Below are 25081 nucleotides of genomic sequence, written 5' to 3' on the forward strand. Positions count from 1 at the left end.
CAGCTGAATCTACCCTTCGACAAAATTGTTGGCCGTCCTCCTCACCAGCCCTTAGAGAGAGACTTGGTGATACCTGAGCAAGAGCTGAGAAGTTTTGCTGAAAATATATGGAGTGAGCAGGAACTTCTATAAGTTATCTTGTTCTGATATATTTATTGGCCACCAAGCGGCAGACACCATGGAAGACGATGTTATAACCACAAAGGACATGTTGATCTAAAAGATCTGCGGCGGCCGAGGCTTATTTGCCACAGCGGGCCACTCGAGATTTGAGTCTCGAGCAGCTATGCACCTCCCAACATAATTAGGTGCAGAATACAGGGTGGTAAAAGACAGCTGACCAGCAGTCAAGCAGCAGCTCGCTGTCCGCAGGTACGGGTGGAAAGGCGGCCGTTTCTGGCGCCAGGGGCTGTCATTTTCGGCGTCGATTTTACAGGTCCCCATATTCTATGTGTAATTTTTCTACTATTCCCGCTACACACAACCGTTGACCCCCTGTTCAACCAGGCCATGAGCGCATTCTATCTCTAATATAGAATCAAAATCATAGATGGTCCGGTCCCTAAATATCTGTACGGCCTACCATCGGCGATAATGTACCAACGAGATAATAAATTTGATATTGTACTTCTTCTACAACCGTTCACATCTGCAACCCTAAACAACCTAAGCAACCGCATATTTACCTTAGAATCAAACAATGACCACCCCAACCCTATACCTTCCCCAAACCCCGAACCCCAACCGCTCATAAAATCCCTCAATAGCAACCCAATCCACAAATACACCTTCCACGCCTCGTTTCTGTAAACTCTCCATGGCCGCCGCCACAAGCCCTATACCGATCCCCGAGCCGCGCTGCTCTCTATCAACGCCCACGCACCCTATTAACCCTGTTGAGGGGCCGCAAACAGCTGGCATAGCCCATATTTTATCAACCTGGGGCGAAGGGGGGAGCATAAGTGTCCATGCTACTTGGCGTCCTGTGGAATCGTAGCCGACCATTATGCACTCTGGGTATTTTGTCGGATGCAGGGTGCGGTAGGCATTTACCCAGTCCTGCTCATACTTATTAGCAGTGTGTCTCTTTCTTCCAAGGAGGAGGAGGTGGGGGGACGGTTAAACGAACAACATTAGGCCCAAAGTTCCTCTGCTGACATCTTATACACTCCTCGTATCCTTCCTCTGTTAATGGCGAGAAAGTATACCCCGCTTCTTTCGCTTTGGCGCCATACTCAACCCCGTCCGAACTTTCATCTAGAGTAAAGCTCGTGGTATCCCTATACAAATCCACTGCCCTCGGCGGATCAGGTCGAATTGTGACCCCGCGGTTCGCGAAGAAACTAAGTGCGCTTATCCCTTCGTCCTCTTGCCCACTTGAAGCTGAAGAGTTGATTGGAACAGGTATACCCGGCCAAAACCTCGGAATCCCACTGCCAACTTCAATTTTGCATCTCCCGAAATTCGTCTTAAACCAGCTCTTGACTTCATTTACTAGCGCTGTTCCAACGCCTTTGTTTCTGTGGTCTGGGTGCACGGCTAGGACGGCGAGGTAGCCTGTTGTTGATGTTATGGGCTTATCGTTTTGATCAGCATGGTTTTGTCCCTGGCTCCTCTCATCTGGTGGTGCTGTCTTGGTATATACTAGGCAGAACCCCACTGGTTCTGAGTCGATGCTCGCGAGGAAGTGGTGCCCGTTTGAGTGCGAGAGGAGACTTTCCAGATGCAGTTTTGATAGCGGGTGTGCTGGGAATGAAGAGGTCCAGATACTGTGTGTTGCACTCAAGTGTTGGGGGAGAGTGAGTGTGTTGATTTGGATGTCTGTTGCTGGGTGAGGGGTTGACATGCTGATTGGAATGTATCGAGATGGTCAAGACAATGATGAGAACGGCCCGGTTTTGGAAGAAGTGATAGTGGGACAACGAACAAGGTCTGGTTCATGGATCGAGTGAAGTACAAATCTTGGTACATGTCTCCAAGAGTTCCCCCCGTTTATTAGAGCCGCAGGGGCTTAGAGATGATCAGCTGACCAGCGGAATATATATCACCACATATAGATGGACGGAGGCCACGATTTCTCGCTCGACAACACAACATATCTTTTCAGTTCAACAGAAGTTTAATTTTACCAGTGCTACAATATTCTTACAGGAAGAATGCAGACTACAAGAACATCACACAACGCCACCAAATCAATTGATTCGAGCAGACCTTCCCATCCCCGTCCCAACCCAGTTGTTTTGCATGGATGTAGTCCCAACTGTCCCAAATATCGTATGTAGTACAGAAAAACCGCGAAATATGCAACTCAGCCGTGAATTGAGACGAAACAAAACAGAACAAGACAGAAGAACGATTTTTTTGTCGAGAACATGAGATATTGAGAAGAGGAGAGAGATAAGGAAAAGGAAACAGAACAAGTCGCAAAACAAAGTCCACAACAGTAATAAGTAGTAATAGAGAGATATTGCAAGTCCCAAATGTTACGACGAAAATAAGTCAAGTAGCCATTGCGTTTTCCCTCCCATTCAGTACATCGTAACCATAATTGAGGCAGACAGCGTGACAGCAAGCAAGCAAGTTTGGTCCAAACGTGTAAAGCGTGAAGAGAAGAGAAGACGAATTCCAGCCAAGCTCCCGTTGTATTGAGAGTAGAGATTACACATTTGGAGGTGACGGGTTCGAGTAGAAGGGGACGCCCAAGTGAACTAGATAATTTTTAGAGTCCAGGGACTCTTCGCCCCTAACATTGAAAGTATGGGAAGGAAGAAGATTTCATCACTCGGGAATATTATAACGCCGTAACCCCTTAGTGGCCATAGTTGCCTCCCCAGCCACCGCGCCCGGTGTTGCCGTAGTAGTTGCCGAAGCCACCACCGTAGTTACCGTAGCCGGAAGCCTGGTGGTGAGTCTGGTTGGCAGCTTGGTGTCCACCGAGGCCGCCGAGACCACCGTATTGAGGGTTCAGGTGGGGGTAACCACCAAAGCCCTGCTGAGCCTGTTGACCCTGCAGCGGGGGAAGTCCAGTCTGGGTGTGAGACTGGCCGGGAGTGTTGGCTGCGGAGCCGGGGCGGTTAGCCTGGGACAGAGAAGGGCTGGGCCCTCCAGTCTTGGATGTGTCGAAAGCCTTGGTTTCCTCGGAAGACACGGGGGTCTGCTGGGTGATCGGCTGGTTCTGACCGAAGCTACCCTGGCTGCGGCCAAAGACATCAGTCATGCCGGTGCCGAATGCACTGGCTCCAGCAGCGGACTGCTGGCTCTCAGAGGGCTGAGCAGACCCGGTGCGGCCATAAACGGAGTCGCGACCGGGGATACCCTGGTTAAAGCCGCCGGCAGTCGCGGGGGACGAAGAGTGGTCGTAAGAGAAACCGTGAGGCTGGCCGTACATGCCGCCCTTTCCATAGGGAGTGTACTGGCTGCCGTAGCCGTACTGAGAGCCGTGAGGCATGTATTGATCCTCGTATCTGCGAGCGTCATCGTACATAGGGCGGTTTCGTCCGTACTGCTGGCTCACGTACGAAGCATAGTGAGGGTTCGAGTAGTAGGGGTATCCGTAAGCGTATTGTCCGGGCATGTGGTGGGCAGCGGGTGCCTGAGTTACGCCGGGGAGAGTAGGGTTGGGGGTGGTGTGGCCACTGTTGGGGGCTTCGACATGGCCGTAGCGGCTGGGAGCTTGGGTGGTAGGAATCTGAGGTTGAGCTTCAGCACCAGACACACCGAATCCAGGAGCACGCTGCAGAGAAGCGTCCTGAGACTGGCCATAGGCACCATAGTAGTTGTAAGGGAGGCGCTGGTCGCCGGCGTAGAAAGGCGAGTATTCGCTGCCAGTGGTGACCGTGGGCTGAACGGGGGCTTGGTTCGCGAAAGGCTCCTGGGCCTGAGGCTGGGGCTGAGAGACTTGCTGAGTGAATGGATCGTAGGGCTTGTGGGAGTCGCTATAACGAGCGAAATCGGAGAAGGAGTTGTCAGCGGCGGAGGCTTGAGGAACAGGTGGGAGACCGGGGGCAGGACGAGAGACTGCGGCAACCTCGGGAGGAGCCTGAGCTTGGGTGGAAGGAGGCAAGGAAGCGCGGGGCGCAACGGGGGAGTGCTGAGGAGGCTGGGCGCGGGTCTCAGTGTCTTCCCTGTTCTCATCAATATCAACGTCAGCGGCATCGCCGTTCAGGCCCATGCTACCGAACTGCACAGCGGCACGGTCAACGGCATGGTTGCCTGGCATGACAACAGCTTCCTGCTGTTCCATAACACGGCGCTGGGTTCCGGGAGTACGAATACTCTGCTTGAACGCGCTTGTAGGCAAGGCACCAGCGGCCGGGCGAGCTGGGGTCGAAGCAGCCGCGTTGGGGTCCATGGTGCTGCCAATAGTGCTGGCAGCAGTGGCAGACGGGACGGGAGGAGAGACATCGGGAATTTGCGCAAGGTTGTTCTTGGTCAAATCATCCTTGGACGGGGTGACATCGGCTGAAGTAGGCGTAGGAATCTGGGGCTCTTCGGTCGGCTGTGGTACTGCGGGCTGGGGAGCCTTTTCGGTGGGAAGAGGGACAACAGGAGGGATGGGGACGGGCGCAGCGACCGGTTCAGGCTCAGCAGGCTTTTGTTCAGGCACAGGCACAGGAGCAGGAGTGGGCTCTTCGGAGACAGGAGCGGGAGCGGCAGCAGGAGGGGGAACAGGAGCGACAGGCTTCTTTTGAGGAGGAGGCACTGCTGGTTTCGCAAACAAGGATGCCCAACCCTTCTTCGTGGGTTCGGCCGCAGCAGGAATGTCTTTCGCGGCAGGAATCGTTTCGGGAGCAGCGGTCTCAGCGGCCGGGGTGGCAGTCGTTGCTGCCGCTGTCTCTGCGACGGGAGTAATCTCGGCCGGAAGCGATGGCTTCTCTGTGCGTGTTCCATTGGCGTGAGCACCAGCCCGACCACCACGGCCACCACGGCCGCGGTCACCACGAGCACGACCACGTCCTTCGAATCCACCGCGCCCACGTCCTCCTCGCACGGCAGCTGTAACGGGCTCTGTCGGAGTGCTTTGTATCTCCTTGGGCTTGGGACGACTGCGATCGGTGGTCTTCTTCTTTACTTCTCCCCACTGGGAGACGTTGCCTAATCAAAGATCCAGTTAGCTTATGCGACATGACGATGATGAAACGCCAATTGAGCTGTAGCGAGTCTGACGAACCTTCACTGATGCGATCAATTGCCTGCTCGAGATCACCATCAGCATCTTCCAAGACGAAGACCAGGTCCTCGTCTGTCCAGTCAGAAAATAGCTCCTTCAGCATAGGCAGAGTGTCCGAATATTTCTTCTTCATCAGACCAAGCTCTCCTTCATCTTCGAATGTAGGCTCTGAAACGTCGTTCTTTGTGGATCTGCTGCCACCTCGACCACCTCTGGAGCTGTAACCGCCACGGCCACCACGGGCGGATACCCTGCCACGAGAGGCAGAAGACCTCGATTGAACTTCAGACATTATTGTCGATGAAATCTCTGAAACTCCGGAGAGGAGAGTTGTGATAGAGCTCTAAGGAAGGCGAGAGGAGGAAAAGAGGATGCGGCGTGTGGGAGCAAAAAAGCGGGTAAAAAGAGGTTCGTGAGTGTTGTCGTCCTCCGTAATGGATCACAGATGCAGCCTCTCGAGTGAGGCAGCACCAAGACACGGGAGAAGAGCCGCGTGGGACTGAGACCGGGGGTCAGGAGGAGGAATTGAGAACGGAAGGAGAAGCTGCTGGGACGCAAGAGAAGACAAAGGTGGATGGGGGTGGAAGAATGAGTATGGGGAGAGTAGAGGAAGGGAGGAGTGAAGAGTGAGGAAGAAATGAGGTTTTCCAGTGGAGAGCGACCAGCGACCAGCGACCACTGCTGCGACCGGCTGTCTTTCAAGCTTGGGTCACGCCCGCTGTGTCAAGACGACAAAGACGCCTGGGTTACGTACGCCGTCCTACTGTACTTCTGAAGAGCTCTAGCTCTGCTTTACTTTTTTTTTTATATCTAGTAATTGGCGATGGTTTCGACGTGCTCTGCTATCTAGTTCCTAGTCCTCCGTAGTCGTTGTGGGATTTCGTCATCTTTTGGCTTTAGTCCATCCATGGGCCACCCCAGTCGAGGCCTCTCCATATAGATAAGAGCACAACCAAGGGTTGTATAGCCCATTCCTTACATAAAGATTCGTAGGAGCTGCAAAACACCAAGCTCCAGCATCGACAGGGCGCTTAATTGTCTTTCAAGGGGCGCAGCTGAAGGAGCAATCGTAGCGGGTTGCGTGTGGCAGGCTGGCAGCCCTTTCTCACCGCCCGCCGTCCCTTCGAGATCTTCCTGGCGATAGGCCCCATCGTACGATTAACCACTCCGATAGAACAACAACTTCAACTCTGATACCTCTTTACGGGCTGCTGGACAGTTCGAGTCTCGCGCTATGAAGCGCTCACCGACTCTGAGTCTTCCCTTTTGGAAAAACCTTCATGCCCCGCTTCCTCGAACTCCTCGCCAGTCCCAGCAGCTCCTGGATACCCTTACATCCTCCTTCCGCCGTGAGCTTGATCGTGAACATCCGCCCAATGCATCTTCCCAAGTCTCCTCTGTCGGCGCCATCAATGCTCCCACCGATGATCGCTCGTCGCAGGAGAACCCGCACTCCTCATCCTATGCTACCGACAAACACCTCAGCGTTATTCTCGAACACCCCCTCTTCCGCTTAAGTCCCAATACCGGAAGTCTCGGGACAAGGGCAAAGGGGGGTGTTATGGAACACCCGATGGTTCGTTTCGATGGACTCATGGCTACTGGTAATGCCACTGTCAGCCGCGTTTTCAGCTGCATCAGGACACAAGTGTTACTCGCAAGCTATCATCCCAATGATCTCTTTGTAAAAGAGCTGAGAGACTCAGGAGCAGGATCTAGGCTTGTCAATTGGTGGTTATCTATGGACTGGGACATAAAGAGAAAGTTCTTCACACAAGACCTTAGTATCTTCGGCCAGATGACCAAGATTATGGTGGTGGATGGCAAACAGGACATGGTTATAACATGGCTGGGACTTTTGAGTGATCCGCAGATCTGCCGCGAGAAGCTCGGACTGAATGCGCATACGATGCAATATGCATTTAGCCGCCTGTTGGGTCTTTTTTTGAAAGCGGAGTCCGAGTACGGCGGCGGGATGAGCTCTGCTCTACGCTACTACATCGACGCTGCTGGCATGATCTCGTCTTTTGAAGGCGAGTCATATGAAATGAACCCGCGGCAAACGCTCGGCAAGCCTGGAGCTTGGCTTATGGGGCTCATGATGAACCAAAGTTCTGGAAAAGACAAATTTGATTGCCCAGCCAAATTATACGAAGATTTTGCGGCCGTGCTGATGGCCACTTCACCCAGTGCAAACCTCCTCAAAGCTATCATGCCCCTTTACCATCCAACAACTCCCAACGCGGAGCCTGTCGTTCGATACCTACGTGCAATTCAACCAGAGTTCCTCGAATCAGCCAAGCCGATTTATCGCGAGCGTATCATGCGAGCAGGTCTAGACGCACTGCGCATCTTGATTGATGCCGGGGACACCAAAAATTGTGCTTTTTTGGCTCGCTTCCTTCAGGAGGCCCTGGAAGGGCATAGAGAGGATACCACGCCCAGCACTGGTCATTACATATCTTCCAGGGAGATAAACATGATCTCTAGCTGGGATTTAGCGCTCGAATGATTGTTGTTGTCTTGCTGCTTTCCGGGGAATAGCAGGCAGATAATTAAATAAACAATTCGGATTGCCGCCGCCTGCCTTTCATCTTGAGTTCATGGGCTTGTCACGCCTACGAGACAATGGGTGATAGAGCAAAAATTGCGGCACAGAACTAATAGGTAGCGATGCCGTGGGCATAGATAGCTATCTACGCTGGACTTGAGAGATTTCTCCGCATTTAGCTCCACAACTGTGGCTCTGAGAGCCATCACCTCATCGTTCTTGGCATTCTGACCGAAGCCGCAAGTGAAGAGCGCTTAGTTAACCTTCTCCAATTTGTGTTTCGGGTCTATTAGCGTGCATGCCAGACTTGCAGGGATCTCCGAGAGGGCAATGGAACAGGGGCCACCACCGAAATTGCCTCTATTCTCCGCAGGATCATGCTCGTTCTTAGTCAACGTCACCGCGCAACCACGTCTCCTCGATTACCTTGCTCACCTTCATCCTTCGACTCTGCCGCTTTGCTACTTCATTTGCCGGTATCATCACCACAACGATTGCAATAACATTCGAACTCCAAATTCCCCATTTCATTCGCTCCTGCAGACTCTACTTGTCACACCTCGTCTTACCTGGCTTGACATACAATGGCGTCCGCACCTTCACTTACCGCTATTATTTCGGGTAGGTCAATGCGATCTTGAATGTTGCTCGCATATCAGGAGACCAACGAATCTAAACTTGTGGCCTCTAGATTCGCTGGATTTGTCCGTCTCTAAGGAGACTTCGCAGCAGCAGAACGGCGAAAGCCGTATAGCCGAGCCTGCAAATAGCGCCATTTCGGTGTCACTCACAAACAAGACTTCAACGGAGAACCCCAGACTCTCAAATGGCTCGACCCAGGAGCCTGCCTCTGAGACCAAACAAGATCACATCAATACGGGCGAGAAGCGGGATTTAGAGGCGACCTCGTCCGAGCAGACTAGCGCAGAGGCACCAACAGAGCCCAACACTAAGAAGCTAAAAACCGGCAATAACGTTTCAGATGCAATTGATGGTACACCTATCCAGGCACCTATAGGGCAATCGGAGCCCAACCAGGTCGCACCCGCCAAAAAGAAAGGAGGCCGGCCGCGGAAGATCAAGGAGACTGTCGCTGCCAAAAAGGACATTCCCACAGATGGTATCGGAAGCCGGACTCGTAGCCGCACCAAGGTCGTTTCTTGAGCTTGCTCTCGCATCATCATTCATCAAACCCATGATTTCATGTAAGACAGAGTGGAGTGAGGTGACGTCGTTGGCGAAGAAGTGCGTGTACAGAGTATGCGTCAACTAGCAGATGTGGCTATCTAGCAGAAACACTTCCCCGTATATCCAAAACACATCATAACAAGTTCTATCTTTCTCGATATCAATCAAGTGAACAGTAATGGTTGATGCTTCATAAGATCGCATAGTACTCTAAACAGATCTAGTAGACAGCCGCAGAATAGCCGACATCGGCAAAACCAAAGCTGACTCACAGCCTCCTCGGAGCGGAAGAGCTATCGTCCCGCAACAATTTCCCCCCACTATCACCAGAGGGGAAAGTCGGTGTCATAGTGAAAGAGTCATACTACACTTTTTTGATCTCTATTCCATATCTTCGGACTCAATTCAGCGACTTTCATTCCATTACATTGCAATTGACCTCTAGACACCATGGGTTCCAACAAGGTTTGGCTGCGCGCTGAGACCAAGCCCGCTGAGGCGCGGTCTGCTTGTATGTGGCTCAATCTACAATCTACAAAATGTTGTATTTCGCGTTTGCTGATTGATCCATTGAATAGTGACGCCTACTACCTGCAAGGCTCTTATCGATGCTGGATATGAAGTGACTGTTGAGCGCTCTACCCAGCGCATTTTCGATGGTATGATGAGACCATTTACCCCGCGCTTTTGATCGGCGTGATTTCATCGCATTGAATCACCATCGCTTTTCCTTGCATTGTATGGAGCGTCGCTAATATTCTAATTCACAGATGAGGAGTTTGCTAAGGTCCGAATACACGCCCCCAAGATACCGAACCATAAACCTAACAACACATCAAACAGGTCGGCGCTCCCCTCGTCGAAGAAGGTTCGTGGGTGAAGGATGCCCCCAAGGACGCATACATTCTCGGTCTCAAGGAGCTCCCCGAGGACGACTTTCCTCTCGAGCACGTTCACATTTCCTTCGCACACTGCTATAAGGAGCAAGGTGGTTGGGAGAAGGTTCTGAGCAGGTGGCCCCGTGGCGGCGGTGTCCTGCTGGACCTGGAGTTCCTGACGGATGACGTTGGTCGCCGCGTTGCTGCGTTCGGGTGGTCTGCTGGATATGCTGGTTAGTCTGCAATTTGGAATCTGCTACGATACGCGGAGTAGATGCTGATAATGATTGCAGGTGCTGCTTTGGCCGTCAAGAACTGGGCTTGGCAGTTGACGCATCCTGAGGGCGAGCCTCTGACTGGCGAGACCCCCTACGCCAACCAGGATCTGTTGATCCAGTCTGTCAAGGAGTCGCTTGAGGCTGGCAAGAAGCAGTCTGGCAAGTCACCGAGAATCTTGGTTATTGGTGCTGTGAGTATTGTCTGTATGTAGGACTTGTGGATGCCTTGCTAATCATGGCTATAGCTCGGACGTTGTGGTAACGGTGCTGTGCAATTAGCCAAGGATGTTGGCATTCCCGAGTCCAACATCATCGAGTGGGATATGGCCGAGACCAAGAAGGGTGGTCCCTTCAAGGAGATTGTCGAGGATGCCGACATCTTCGTCAACTGCATCTACCTCTCCTCTAAGATCCCTCACTGTGAGTTTATCGGTCCATCTAATTGTAAATGATACTGACTGGCATAGTCGTCAACGTTGAGAGCCTCTCAACACCCAACCGCCGCCTGTCTGTCATTTGCGACGTGAGCGCTGACACGTAAGTTTTATCTACATGAAATCTGCGGATATTGCTAATACTGCCCCAGCACTAACCCCAACAACCCTATCCCTGTCTACGACATCACCACCACATTCGACAAGCCCACCGTGCCCGTCACTCTCCCCGAGGGCAACCAGGCCACGCCTCTCAGTGTGATCAGCATTGACCACCTGCCCTCGCTTCTCCCCCGCGAGAGCTCCGAGATGTTCAGTCAAGCTCTGATGCCCAGTCTTCTGCAGTTGAAGGACCGCGAGAACGCCCGCGTCTGGAAGCAGGCCGAGGATCTCTTCAACGAGAAGGTTGCTACTCTGCCTAAGGCGTAAATTGAGAAAAAGGTGTACATGTGAAATACCCAGCGGTGATATTGCATCAAATTATGGGTTAGGGTTATGATACGATAGAGTCTGAAAAAAAGCTTGGGATAGATAATGAACATATCCGACATACCTCGGTATACAAGGTATACCATATTCAAATGTTGGGCGTGGACTATTCCACTATTCTGCATATTTCAAATGTAGCGAGTACTCCGTAGCGACCTCGTGACCAGTGACGAGTTCACCGATGCCCCCGTGCAGTCTAGAAGCACAGCACCTCCCAATTTCAGTCTCACCAACTCCCCGTTTCACCTCCTCTTCCATCCCACGCCGAGCTCATCAACCCCACCTCTTCTTTACGTTTACGACGAATCCTCCAAGGCTCTACTACTCTTACGGCAATAGCCGAGGCCACCTTAACGCAGGCACTCAGCGCCAAGTCACCAGCCCAGTCAGATCCGGCCAGCGTCACTCTCGACAATCAGCAAGGGATCTGCAGGTCTATCGACGAAAATCCGCCTGCGCGCCCACTTCGCCGTCAATCATGCCGGAAATCTCGCTGCGGTCATTGGGCAGCTGCTAACGCGCTCCAAGGCATGAATGGAGTCTCGGAAGAATCCTCAGCCCTGATTCATCATTTTGGACGTGGACTGTGAGTGTGAAATGTGAAGGCTGGAGAAACTACACTGGAATTGATGAGGATGTGGGGACGCCGACGGACGTTCGGGCACTCTCCAAGTCCAGCGACTGCGACTGACTGCGGTCGGCGCTGAAGAACATCCGAACTGTCTCCCACTACTGAGTTGCTCTGCGCTGCAGCCTCACTTCTTCCTTCCGTTGCAAATTCGCGGAAAATCTGACAGCTGAGATTTCGCTCCCTGATCCTTTGGGCGTATATTATTGCGCTGCCTATTCGTTTACGATTGTTTCCGTGACGCTGCGGGATCAAATCAGCCTTCAGTTCAGGTTAACCCTTTGAAATTGACGGCGGATACCCCGGTCTCTTTTCTCTCCGCAGCCCGCACAGGCTCACTGACTTCCGGGCTCCCTAAGAATCCCTTCCGGTCCCCTTGGTTGGGGTTTTCCATGGCAAAATTATTCGTCAACCACTGACTGCGCGCAACATTGGTCCGCTTTCTCAGCTCACCCGACAACCAAACTGAAAGACGACATCACGACAGCAACTGTTTCCGCATCCAGACCAAGCTTCTAAAGTTCTAGAAAATCAGCGAGCGACAGTAATTGCTTTTGACCCGCTCAGTGACAAAGACAAAGCAGCACATGCTCCCGTTGCACCAGGCTTCGTATTATTAGGCGACCCATGGAAAACCAATAGAATACGAGCCAACACCACCTCACTCAATTCCGGTTCGTACAGAAATTACGCTCGTTGATGCAGGAAAAACCCACCACGGTCGCCGCGTACGCGGCTGGTGCGTCTCTGGCGGCCGTTGCGCTCTTCTATGTGTTTGGGCCTAATTACACGATCGACGGCGAGGAGTTAGGCGGGAATGGCAAGAAGAGCATTGTCGGCCTGTCTAACCCCGCAAACGATTGCTTTATCAACTCCGTGCTCCAGGCGTTAGCTGGACTGGGTGATTTGCGCTTGTACTTGATTCGGGAGCTGCATAGGAGGGAACTTGACGGGCCTGAAATTTACAACACGTTGCCTGAGCCCGATGAGCTGTTGCGCGAGAAGAGGCCCGATCGGGTTCAGGAGCTGCAGCAGGGGACGATCACGAGGGCGCTGAAGGAGATGTTGGACCGGTTGAATGAGCGGCCGATCTACAAGAAGACGATTACAGCGCGAGGGTTTATCCAGGCGCTGGAGTTTGCATATCGCACACGGATTAGTCGCAATCAGCAGGATGCGCAGGAGTTTCTACAGATTGTCACTGAAAGGCTTTCGGATGAATACCATGCCGGTGTGAGGGCGCGACAAAGGGCAGAGATCTCCCTTGAGCCTACACCCGAACAGGGCGACGATGCGAAATCCGAAATTGAAGTGCGAATTGACGACGGGACAGAGAATGGTCTTCCGGCGATCATTGACACCAAACTCAAGGAGATTGACAACGAGTATGGGTTTCCATTTGAGGGCAAGATGGAGTCGCAAATTGAGTGCCAGTTCTGCCAGTACAAGTACAAGCCGAACCAGACTTCCTTTGTCAATCTGACGCTGCAAGTACCGCAAAAGAGCTCCACCACCCTCAATGCGTGCTTCGATGGTCTCCTCAAGACGGAGTACATCGAAGACTTCCGATGCGACAAGTGCCGGCTCTTACATGCAGCTGAAGTGAAATCAGTAGCGCTCGCAGGAGCCCGCTCAGAAGAAGACCAACAGACTCTACAGACCGAACTCGAGAAGATCCAGTTTGCTCTTACAAGTGACCCAGAATGTGCACTAGAAGGCATCACCCTTCCACCATCAGAACAAGCTCCCAAGCGCAAAATCGCCAGGCACATGCGGATAACAGTCTTCCCCAAGATAATCGCCATCCACCTCTCCCGCTCCATATTCGACCACAGCAGTTCCAGCAAGAATGCAGCGAAGGTTGCTTTTCCCGAACGACTTCCTCTCGGTGGGATTTTGAATCAGAAGTGGTTCAAGCTCCTTGCTATCGTCTGCCACAAGGGTAGCCATAACAGCGGACACTATGAATCTTTCCGACGGAACCACCTTTACCCCCCATTCTCGACGCCCAGCGTGTTCAGTTCATACGCACAGAGCCGAGCAACAAGCGAGAACCCCTCGCGCGTGCAGAGTCCTCGAATTCCACCGCGCAGTAGTGGCAGCGGGACCGTTGATACCGACCCGCCGGCGCTGAACATCTCAACACCGGGGTCTACGAACTCACCATATCCTTCATCACTCTCGCCAACTGAGCCATCGCGACCACTTTCTACAACCGACCTACGCCCCGGCACAGCCCCCGCTCCGAATCAGACCGCAAATACAATTTCAGCAAGCAACTCCCCCCGCCCAACAACATCAACATCCTCCTCCCGCGTCTCCTTTCAAAGCACGCACTCCTCCACAAAACAAACACTCTCACCTACATCCGCCACCGCTCGGGGCTCCTCCCTCGATACAGCCCGCCTAAGTAGTCCTGCGTCCCGCGCATCGCTCGCAGAACGGAACCTTTCCGCGACAGCCTCCGCCTCGGCAACAGACACGGAAGCAGGACCTAGCTCAGGAACAGCATCAAGCATGAAAGCAAAATTACGCCGGAAGAAGAAACCCGTTGACCGGTGGTGGCGCATTTCAGATGAGAAAATCAAGGAGTGTAAGACAGGGGATGTGCTGGGGATGCAGAAGGAGGTATATTTGTTGTTTTATGAGATGGAGAAGGTTGTTCCTTAGGTGTTCTTCTTTTCTCCTTTTTTTCTTCGTTTTCCCTTTTTCTATTTGAGGGCGTGGTATATATATACATATGAGATTATATGATCATTGAGGTTGTTATCGATGGCTATGTTGGGCTACATACGCTTCTAACAGGTCTATATGGGTATTTGCATGCATGCATAGACGGCCGGGGGAGTGACACTGGTACAGGGGGTTGACAAGCGAAGATGCACATAGGAACTATAAAGCCATAAAACTTCATCCCACTTCCTATTTCATTCCCCTTCTACTCACTCTGGAATATAACCTTAAAATAGAGTATATATACGTTCTTCAAAGATGCTAAATATTCCCCTCCCCTTGTATGCCCCAATCCATTGTTACTACCCGACTAAATCTTCAATTCCGAAATACCCACGATCTCGCATTACCGAAACCGGGAGCCCTCTGAGAGCCGTCCGAGCGGGAACAAACTATTGTACCTAGAGTCCAGTCAAAGCTCTTAATGAAACAACAGTAAGCCTAGTATGTCCCTCTAGCTCAGATTACGGCTCGAGCACGCGCCGCTGACGTTGGAGATGCCATTCCCAATCTCAACCCAAGAACAGAACAAGCTATTTATTAAAGCTTTCAACTGAAGGACCGCCGATACTGTTCATGCTATGAATTGCAAGGCCAGTTACTACACCTAAGCATCATCCTGCACATACACATATACGTGGAGGACACGCTACTACTCATACTAGGGTCCAATAACCTAAACCTAAATTTAGCCTCTTCGCAATATACCTACATTAAAACCCTCTGCATTGTACTCCAAATCATTCAATTGGCCTCTGTCCCTGTTTCACAGACCGACCTGATCCCTTTGTGAATCCTTTGTCACCACTGAAACATGTCGCGGGTAATTCAGGTGTGTAAGGGAGGAGAGCCAGCCCTAAGCGACAAAGCGCCGTTTGTTCGTAAGTATACAAAGGGGGACACCATTGCAACAAAAGCTGCTGGGAGGATCAAAGGCAGAGCCAGAGAACATAATAGATAAACAGATGGAAATAGATAAAACCTTTGGCGAGCTTCCTATTTGACCTTTGGTGTTTGAATGGCTGACGCAAATAACCTCAACCAAGATTACAGACTATGAGTGTCCAAACTGAAACTATGAATGTGAGAAATACCATGAGCTGGAGAATCAGTAGATAAACTCGCCTTTCTCCTGCGAGACATTTGAATCTGTTGCACGACATCTCCTGCCTTCCCTTCCCTTCCCTTAGGAGAGGAACGGATTCCGATACACGACACCACACGACACAACATAGAAGGAGTATACTACGGCAATTCGCAGAGCGAACGGCAGTATACACGAAAGGTATCGCCATGGCTAGCCAGAACCCCCACGACGACGGCTATGAGAGCGACTATGACCATGGCTTTGACCTTGACGAGCAGCAGCCCTCTGCTAGCAACAACCATAATGCGGACGACGAAGACGACAACGACATATCCCTAGACGACTCACCATCACAGAACTCACCGATAGAATTTGAGACTGGACCTAACAAAGACGCAAAGCAGCATGCGCAAGTACTTCCATCTGTTGAACAGGACAGTCATAACCGTGATGACACTGCCCTGCAGACACTCGAGCCACCACGGCAAAACCAACCTTTGTCTCCACCCCCTCAGATTCAGACTCAAGCACCCCCTTCCACCACTTACTCCCCTACTAAATCCAACGACATCGAGATCAAGATAGACCTAGACGCCGGAGGCATCAAAGATATCCCCACCCCGAAACCCAGAAGCCCAACGCCCATCCCCAGCGCTCCTGAGCCTACCCCCATAATTAATGAATCCCAACGTATCCGTCCATTTCGTGATGTCAACCGCGAGCTCGCCGAAGTCCAGGACCGGATCTGGCGCATCCAGAATGCGATACCGGCGGATCCGGATTCTTTAGAGGTGGACTTTCCTCCTTCGCCCCCTAGTCCAACTCCAATAGCAGGGCCATCGAGGGCTCTTCCCGCACCAATTGTACAGCAAGCTTCAACTTCCCTTGAAGAACTGAACCCTCAATCACCGGTTTCGAGTCTGGAAATCGACGTTCAGGCAGAGGATATGGAAGACGAAGATAGCGAGGAAGAGGATGAGGGTGAGTCCTCTAGCCGGGGCGCTTTGAAACGGCTTCCAGGAACCGATTATTACTTCTCTGGGTCGGAAGGTCATCCGGTAGATCCATCGAGTATTGCGGAGGATCAGGAGGACATTCCTCAAGAAGATGAGGAGGATTGGAGAGCCGATGAGAACCCTGAGGAGAGCCCTGAAGAGAATCCTGAAGGCAATTCGGAAGAGGGCTACGGAGAGAACGAGAACCCGAACAAAGACTCTGAAAATAACAACCCAGATGAAAACAACTCAGACAAGTACTCATCGGACTCCAACCCATGCCCCAGCCCTGGCCCCCCAACTTCTGAAGAAGAGGACACTCACGACGCGGAGGAACAGACACAGCGACTGTCAATATCTCCATCGCCGAGTCTCTCTATACATTCACCCCCAGATTATTCTGAGCCTGCTGAGCCTGCTGAGCTTTCAGTACAATGTCATTTTCGACGTTATCTAGATGATGGACCCCGACGGGAGCCCTACAATCCACCACTCAACCTCAACTACCCGTACAGTCCTGATTTGTCGACTATACCAAATTCGAGTCAGGATTCAGAGCGACAGCCTGAGGCTGGGGATGAACGGGAACCTGAGCATGACTCCGAGCAGGAGTCAGAGCAGGAGCCAGAGCCAGAGCCAGAGCCCCAGCAAGAACCCCAACGAGAACCCCAGCAAGAGTCAGCCCTTTTTCCACCTCAAGAACCAGATGATGAGTATGAGCTAGGAGAAGACCTAGGACTCGACGACTGGATCGAAGAAGAACTCGACCGCGATATGAACGAGGGTCTCTCAGACGAGGATCCCCTCTTGGGTGAGCTTGCCACGGCCCTTGGTGCCGCTGATGCTGCAGGGCTCACTTCTATCATTGATTCTCTGGGAGATGCCGGTATTGACGGTAGACTTGCTGACGAGGATGATGCTGGGCTTGATTTTGCCCTTGGTACCGATGTGGATTCTTCTCTAACGGGGGCCTTTAATGCTGCGCAGGAGCAGCAGCGTAGTAGGTCTGTTTCTAGTGCTGGGCAGGCTTCTAATGAGGGCTCAGAGAAGCAGTCAGATGACATTGAGGATAACGCTGAATACTATGATGAAGATGTGAGCGAGTCTGCCCCTCCTGATGATAAGCAGCTATCAGAGAGTAAACCTTCTTCTAAGGCAAGTCAAAAGCCTGAGGAAGAAGCAGAGCAAGAAGAAAGGAAGACACCGGAGCAAACCACGGAAGGAGGTCGAGAGCGAGACGATCCCGTGCCTGCCGATGTTTTGCTTCAACTGCAGCGCGTGCAAGAGTTTGTTGAACATGACGCTAGCCGTGGTCCTGGTCAGATCCTTAACCGGGAGCCTGAAGCACAGCTTGAGCAACAGCAGCAGCCGACGACTATGACTCGGGCTTGGAGCGATAGTATGGAACGGACGCAGAGTCTTCTGCGGCAGGCCATCGAGAGAGCACAGAGCCGTCAGAACGCTGCGGCTGTCCCGGAGTCAGAGCAAACACCAACTCGTCCTAGGTCAGCAAGCACTATATCAGTCCCTATCTCATTTAGTACTTACCATCACAGATTCTTCGAGCGTGAGTCTGCACCCGAGCCGGAGACCCCTCTTACAACTGAGACCCTTTGGTCGCAGTATTACAGAGCTCTAGAGCTAGCACAGCAAACTGATGATCAGCCAGAGGAGGGGGATAACCAGGAGAGCCGGCCTGAGCCTGCGCAAAATGAAATTGGAGCCGCAACTCAAGGTTCTGAGCCTGAGGCTGAGGCTGAGAACTCTCGGAAAGATCAGATTGACCAAGCAGGAGAAGCAGCGGATCAAGATCAAGAAGAGACGAAACAGAAGTCTGATCCTAGCTCCACATCTGATGCAGTCAGCCCAACACCTGGCTCCTCCAACACTACCTCTGACCCCAGCTCACAAATTGGGCCTGGACAGAATGAGAATTCGGGCGAGAACGCGGAAGAAGGCGATCCTGACTATGTTCCAGGGCCCACGGAGCAAGAGCAAAAGCGCGAAGACCAACAAGACGAGAAACGTGCCGCCAAAGAAGCAGAACCTGAGGAACATCCCGTGCACACTCGCTCTTCGGCATCGCCTTCGCGTAACCTTGATCCTCCATATTATCCTCCACCCGCGGAACAAGACTCGGATTCCGAGAATGATGCTGACTGTAAACCTGAAGCTCCCGAGCAAGGACAGGGCAACGATCAGCAAGAGCAAGAGCCTGCAGCTGAAGAAGCAGAGCCTGAGCCTGAGCATGCGAATGAGTCTGAATCTGAGGCAGAACCTGAGCAAGATGACCCTGAATACGTACCTGGAGCCGTTGAAAAAGAGCAAGAGAGAGAAGATCAACGAGAAGAAGAGCGTGCAGCTGAAGAGGTTGTTCCTGAGCAGGAAGACGAGCAGGAAAAGGAAGCTGCCAAGTCACCTAAGGAGAAGAAGAACGAGGAAAACTCACCTCCGCCAATACAGTCTCGCAAACGTTCTCGCTTCACTTCCCCAAAGCTAGAATCCTCGAAGCGCCAAAAGACTGCACGGTCTACGCGCGCCAGGGCCCAGCAACAGGCAGAGGCAGGTCCTAGCACCGCAGAATCCAGACCCTCAAACAGATTGAGAACTCGCGCTGCAACGAAAACTACCATTAAAGCGACAATGACAGTGACATCCTCAATCGCAGCAACAGAGCCAGAAGCACCGACTCCAGGACCTAGTAATAGCCGCAAGCGAAAGGCCCAGCCTTCTCCCGAGGCACCAACCAAGAAGCAGAAAGTCGACAAAGAGCTCAAGAAGAATGGTATGTACCTCTTTCCTCCCAAGCCCCAGAACTACCTCACTGTAGGTCAACATATTAACCAAGTTACTAAATTCGTCCGCTTTATAGTGAACAATGCCCCTACAAAGAAGGTCGCCGTCTACGTCTTCGGCTCAAACAATCAAGGCCAGCTCGGTCTCGGCCATAACCAAACGAATGTGCCACAGCCAACACTGAACACCAAGCTACTGCATGATAATGTTGGTGTCGTTGAAGTCGCAGCTGGTGGTGCCCATTGCATCGCGCTCACAGCAGCCAATAAAATCCTGACATGGGGTTCGAACGCGGATGGTCAGCTAGGGAGAGAGACGGAATCCGGTAGCACACAAGAGATGGAACCGATGGAGGTTGACTTCAGTCACTTGGGTCTGCCCAAGGATACGGCTTTTGTTCAGGTTGTTGCGACGGAGAGCGCTAGTTTCGTCCTTACGATGTCTGGTGATGTTTATGGGTGGGGGACTTTCAAGGTATGTTGCTCTAGCTATCGACTGATATCCAATGTCGAGGATAATACTAACAAGCATTTCTACACAGGAAACTTCCACCGACCCCAACGGCACAGAAGAAACCACCCCCATCGGCTTCCGCCCATCAGTCGAGACCCAGCAAAAGCCCATGCGCATCTCCGAGCTCAGCAACGTCAAGCGCCTCGCCGCCGGCGCCCAACACGTCCTCGCACACACAGTCGAAACAGTCCGGAACAGAAGCACCAGGAGCAGAAAGACCACATCCCAAGAAGAGAAAATCAAATCCCACGTCCACGCCTGGGGCGCACACAAGCGCGACCAGCTAGGCCGGAAGATCATCGGGCGTCAGCGCAATAACGCCTCCTGCCTTATCCCACGGCAATGTGTTATCCCGTCTGCCACGGCATCATCTTCAGATATTGCTTCCATTGGCGCAGGAAGTTATCACTCCTTTGCCACGAAACGCGATGGCTCCGTTTACGCCTGGGGAGTCAACCAATTCGGTCAGACAGGTGCCGGGAAGCAAGGGAGTGTCCTTACGCACGACTCAACCGTGCAGGCTCCCAGCGCTGTTGGAAGTCTTGAGTCCCAGTCCGCGTACGATATCACGGGTGGAACAAATACGAGTCTCGGGCTGTGCGCTGATGGACGGTGTCTAGGATGGGGCGCTATTAACCCCGGTACTTTAGGCGTGAACAAGGCCAACATGTCTGAAGACGACCTTATCTACCCCACAGATTCAGATGAGCCAGCTATCCTAGAAAAGCCAACGCTTGTTTCAGGTATTGATGGCGGTGTCGTGAAGACATCTTCCAGCCCGAGCCACTCTATCGCCGTGACGAAGAAAGGCGTCGCGTATGCCTGGGGCTCAAACTCTGACTTTGAGGTTAGTTCGTCCAACAATGGCTCTGTTGAATTGCCGAGTGCGGTTGTGGATGGTGGATTGAAGGGAAGAAAGGTCGTTGGTGCTGCTGCGGGTGATAAGTTTAGTGTCTTGCTCGTTGAGGAGCCGGAGCCTTTGGTGTAAGGGGGCTGTCTTATACTATATTGTATATATGGAGATTTGGGCGGGGCCTGGACTTGCTTATATTCTTGTATATATTGTTTAGATCTGTTTAGATTTGCTTGCATTTGGGATAGATGGATGCATATAATGTATTGAATATTCACACATTCATATATCTCTGCCTCTTGTAGCTTTAACTTGCCGACTAGAATAAACAGAGCTCAAAGCAGGAAGTAGTAGAACGCCTAGTAGTCGTGGTCCGAAGAGGTATCACAGATTAGAACCATACATTACATCAAAACATGATACATGAAAGTGAGTATGAAGCTGGACGCCTTCGCCTTGTACGCGCACATCGCTGGAAGTAGTAAAAGGAGGGTATGTGATATCATCGCTGATTCGTCCATCGTGCGAGTTGAGGCCCCTTTTTCGTGGTTTTCGTCGTTCGTTTCTACAAGACAAAGGCGAGACATCCTCGCGAGGTGAACACCGGTTGGAAACGCGTTCAGCTGCTAGCAACATGGTCGAACTTGTAAAGAGGCTCGAGCTGTGCAGTCTTCTGGCGAAGAACGTATTTCTTGAACCACCAAGGAAGAACCTTACAAACCTGGTAGTGCATGTGAGTGCGAGTAGGCACAGCAAAGATGTAGTCGAGCTCCTCAAGAGTCCGCTGTTTGGTCTCCGGGACCCAGAGGAAGATCATGACGAGCGCAACAACGTTGAGACCAGCGTAGAAGCCAAACGCACCGGTGGGAGTCATGGCGTCAATCATGCGCGGGAAAGTGATACCGAGCACAGCGGCCCAGCCAAGGCAGGTAGCGACAGCCCAAGCCATGCCAACCTCACGGTGAGAGAGCGGGAAGACCTCGGCGGAGTATGTGAAGGGGACTGGACCTTCTCCGGGGGAGTAGAACGCGGCGAAAAGGAAGATGAAGAGAGCAATACATGCAAGGTGCGCCCGGGACTCGGAGGGAATGTAGAAGGAGAAACCGGCTGCAAGCAGAGTCCACGCCATCTGGGGGAATGTGAAAAGAAGGAGGCTGCGGCGACCAAAGGTATCGATTGTCCACACAGCGGGGAAGGCGAATAGGAAATTGACCAATCCGAAGCCCCAGGAGGCCCAAAGAGACTCGGAATAAGATGCTCCGGCTTGCGAAAACACGGTGGAGCTGTAGAAAGCGATTATGTTGATTCCGCACATCTGCTGGGCGATCATAACTACGAAGGAAGCGAGAGTCGCACGGCGGACACGGGGGATGGTGAAGAGCTCGACGACGCGGGACATGTAGGTGCCATAGCCGGCAATCTCTTGCTCGACCTTAATCTGGGCGTAGATGTAGTATAGATCGCGAGCGGCCTGGAGGGGCGAGTTGCGGAGACGGCAGAGAGACTTGTAGGCGGGGCGGAGCTTGCCCTTTTTGATATACCAACGGGGGGATTCAGGGCACATGTAGACGCCGAGGATCAAGGGGATAGCGGGAATAAAAGCCGAGCCCATCTGCATACGCCAGGCCAGGTTGGGTCCCATATTCTTCACAACTAAGTTGGCGGTGGTTCCAAGGAAGATACCGAATGCAGTCCACAGTTGCCAGCACATGACTAGACCACCACGAACAGATGCGGGGGTGTTCTCGGCACAGAAAATGGGGATAGTAGACGCCTTTAGACCCATACCAATGCCGAGAAGAGCGCGAGTGACGAAGAGCTGAGGCCATGTCTGGCTGAGAGCCTGACCGAAGGGAGTGAGAAGACAGAAAATGGCGGATAGGAAGATGGTGCCACGACGGCCGAGGTAGAAGTTGCAAGGGTCAGACAGCCAGCATCCGATCGCAGCACTGCCAATGTAGGGGGCACTATATGGTTTAGTTTGTGTTTATTTGTAAGCGATAGGATGTACTCACGCGTTGACAACGCCGACAAGCCATTGGTTGCGTTCGGCATTAGGGTTGTCGTGTTCGGGGATTCCGAGGGCGTCGGGCATGCTAAGGTTGGCACCATTGCTTCCAGTCTGATCCCAGCCTCTGTTGAACAATTAGTCTCAGCATAAAAAAGGTCTCTTGATAACACTTACTGGACAGCAGCACCAATAGAGCAAAGAATGATGCTGAAATAGAGAGCACGAGGCTGGCGCCACTTGTGTGCAGTTTCGTTGTGGATAACCTCAGTCTCCTCTGGGGTGATACCGGCAACGGATCTGAAGTTGTCGGGGTCGCGAGCAATGAGAGCGCCTTTGCGAAGATCGGGAAGGATGTCGTTCAACTCGTATTCCTGTGCAAACTCCTCGACATCGCGAAGCACCTGAGCCTCGGTGAGATCGGCCAGTGGATTCTTAACCCTACTCAAGTCAGCAGCGCAGATGTAGCAGACAAAGTGTTACCCACTTGGCAGAAAGGTTCTTGTTCAGATTGATGTGTTGGGCGTGGGCTTTCTCCGCGATATCGTCATCACTGCTTCTGTGAAAGTGTAAGGACAATGTCCTTATCGAAACTCGGCAACTGGAAAACATACAGCTTGGATACGGGCTCAACAGTCTCATAGTGAGCGCCGGCCGCGTTGGCCTTTCCCAGTTCGTCAGCCATTGCAAATGGAGCTCAAACGGGAATTGAAAAAAGATGATAGTTGTCTATGTGAGGGCAGAGGTAGATGTGAAGGATAGTCAAAGAGGTAAGTGCTGCGTTGTGGCACAGGCACTTGATGGCAGTGAGTTGGGGAAAAAAGAGAAGAAGGAGGAGATAATATGAGGGCTGGGGAGAAGAAAGCAACACTTCGGGGGTGTAACCAGGCCATATATACGCAGTGAAGGCAGACAAAGAGGCCTTGCACTTGCCCAATCAGACGCTGCAGCATCCATAGTGTGAAGCCTGCCTGTTGCATTTGGCCGGTGGGTCCAGTCGACATGGTGCGGTGGCGTAAGATTTCCTTGAGCTTGGGCTGTTTACTTTTTGCCTCTATGAGAAGATCATGCTGTAGTCGTAATAAAGCATATTTCTGAGGCTATTCACTATTGCTATTCTTGCCAATGGCTCGACTCTCTCCGGATACCGGCATCGAGGACTGCATTAAGACATTCCCATTGAGAATATTCACTTTGGTGAGTGATGACGGGATGACGGCCTGACGGGACGTAGGCCAGACGCTAGCCAGAGGGAGGGGTCTGTCGAGCCGTCCGTTTGTAGAGCTCAGATTCAAAAAGCCTGACCGCGGGGGAATTGTGGAGACCCCATACGGCGTTGTCCGAATATTGCGGAGATGAGCTAGAAGGGAAAGAGGCAAAACACTAATCACGATGGTTACGTCCGCGTCGGAGCGTAGCAACGCTGGAACCACGGTACCGGCGAAAGGCTTGCAGGAGCCGAGTACAGTTGTTCGTTCTTATCGTGTGATACAGACAAGATTCAAAGTCTAGTCCTTCATGAAAAGTAGATCTGTAACATGGCATGTGTAATCTGCACTCTCTGCTTGTGTTTCCTTTGTTAAAGCGATGGCCAACAGGGCAAGCGAATCATCCTTGGAACGGGTGTTGGTGCCCAGAAAGACAAGTGCGATCAAGATTCATTCGATCATTTTGGCTAGAGTTGGCACACTACTTCGAAACCAGATTAGCCTATGAAATATTTCTTCACCCCCAGCTGGGGCAGGGACAGCTCGCCGGCCAATCACTCTTACGCTGCCCCCTACTTGGAGTTCCAGCCTTTTCCCCAAGCTTCATCTCCAGGTTCGGGGGGCAAATGAACACTGGTACGGATCCATCGCGACGAATCAATGCACTGCTGGCAGAATCTGAGATGTCTCGTGATTTCGCAGCAGAGTTCCCCGGATTGAAGAGAAGAGGAAGGAAGACGCCGGAAAGGAGATCTGGACGCTTCCGTCGGAGGTTTTCCCCGTGACTTTGCTTCCCCAGCTCACGTGGCCTCCTTCAATTTGAAGTCTGGGGTTTTGGCCACTCTGAACACTAAATCTTAGAAACGATCTGGAACACGCCACTGTGACTTTACCGGGCAGCTTCACCCGAAATCAGGGAATAGTCGTCAGCCTCCTACCCGATTCCCCTTCAATCTGTCCGAGCACGGCAGCCGGGCACACACCAGTGCAACTGACGCTACGGTGAGAACCAGGGGTCCCGACGCCCCGAAAGCAATAGTCCTGCCCAGGTAGCTAACTAATCTGACAGTCGGTCAAGACCTTGAACCGAAGCAGCTTCACGGTGAGCTTACTCCCTCATGGTCGCCGAGGCTAGACCGATCAGGCCACCAACCTTATGAAAAAGTTACTCGCGATTGGGCACATGAAACTTGACAGATGTTGTCCATGGACGCAATATTGACGCGCATATTCTGAATGTGATTGCTGACAGGGAAACTCGATCGGGTTTAG

At 52.2% G+C, this 25081-nt stretch overlaps 7 protein-coding genes across 7 annotated transcripts; 4 read left to right on the forward strand and 3 right to left on the reverse strand.

Moving 5' to 3' along the window:
- Positions 1-693: 693 nt before the first annotated feature.
- Positions 694-1846, reverse strand: BDV14DRAFT_195838 (putative beta-N-acetylglucosaminidase; the record flags this gene model as incomplete). Its single annotated transcript, XM_073772309.1, has 2 exons — positions 694-1059; positions 1130-1846. The coding sequence occupies 2 exons, from the start codon at positions 1844-1846 to the stop codon at positions 694-696; spliced, it is 1083 nt and encodes a 360-aa protein (XP_073632538.1).
- A 317-nt stretch (positions 1847-2163) lies between these two features.
- Positions 2164-5916, reverse strand: BDV14DRAFT_164812 (putative RNAPII degradation factor Def1). Its single transcript, XM_073767244.1, has 2 exons — positions 5171-5916; positions 2164-5094 (listed from the first exon to the last, which is right to left on the reverse strand). The coding sequence occupies exons 1-2, from the start codon at positions 5460-5462 to the stop codon at positions 2810-2812; spliced, it is 2577 nt and encodes an 858-aa protein (XP_073632539.1). The 5' UTR covers positions 5463-5916; the 3' UTR covers positions 2164-2809.
- Positions 5917-6337: 421 nt separating this feature from the next.
- On the forward strand, positions 6338-7994 carry BDV14DRAFT_85205 (uncharacterized protein). The gene has a single exon (XM_073777684.1). It carries the CDS (start codon positions 6405-6407, stop codon positions 7680-7682), a length of 1278 nt encoding a protein of 425 aa, XP_073632540.1. The 5' UTR covers positions 6338-6404; the 3' UTR covers positions 7683-7994.
- A 311-nt stretch (positions 7995-8305) lies between these two features.
- On the forward strand, positions 8306-8885 carry BDV14DRAFT_195841 (uncharacterized protein; the record flags this gene model as incomplete). The annotated part of the gene is made up of 2 exons (XM_073772310.1): positions 8306-8342; positions 8413-8885. The coding sequence occupies 2 exons, from the start codon at positions 8306-8308 to the stop codon at positions 8883-8885; spliced, it is 510 nt and encodes a 169-aa protein (XP_073632541.1).
- A 474-nt stretch (positions 8886-9359) lies between these two features.
- BDV14DRAFT_187126 (uncharacterized protein) lies at positions 9360-14286 on the forward strand (the record flags this gene model as incomplete). The annotated part of the gene is made up of 9 exons (XM_073770917.1): positions 9360-9420; positions 9488-9568; positions 9680-9696; positions 9753-10020; positions 10081-10256; positions 10311-10485; positions 10533-10602; positions 10652-10904; positions 12322-14286. The coding sequence occupies 9 exons, from the start codon at positions 9360-9362 to the stop codon at positions 14284-14286; spliced, it is 3066 nt and encodes a 1021-aa protein (XP_073632542.1).
- Positions 14287-15642: 1356 nt separating this feature from the next.
- Positions 15643-20728, forward strand: BDV14DRAFT_195844 (uncharacterized protein; the record flags this gene model as incomplete). Its single annotated transcript, XM_073772311.1, has 4 exons — positions 15643-17936; positions 17988-19216; positions 19304-19701; positions 19769-20728. 4 exons carry the CDS (start codon positions 15643-15645, stop codon positions 20726-20728), a joined length of 4881 nt encoding a protein of 1626 aa, XP_073632543.1.
- A 484-nt stretch (positions 20729-21212) lies between these two features.
- Positions 21213-23286, reverse strand: BDV14DRAFT_195845 (sugar porter family MFS transporter; the record flags this gene model as incomplete). The annotated part of the gene is made up of 5 exons (XM_073772312.1): positions 21213-22560; positions 22609-22728; positions 22779-23042; positions 23089-23160; positions 23216-23286. The coding sequence occupies 5 exons, from the start codon at positions 23284-23286 to the stop codon at positions 21213-21215; spliced, it is 1875 nt and encodes a 624-aa protein (XP_073632544.1).
- Between the last annotated feature and the right edge of the window lie 1795 nt (positions 23287-25081).

Source organism: Aspergillus stella-maris (assembly GCF_047715825.1).
Source record: "Aspergillus stella-maris strain CBS 113639 unplaced genomic scaffold BDV14scaffold_4, whole genome shotgun sequence".
NCBI classification, from domain to species: domain Eukaryota; kingdom Fungi; phylum Ascomycota; class Eurotiomycetes; order Eurotiales; family Aspergillaceae; genus Aspergillus; species Aspergillus stella-maris.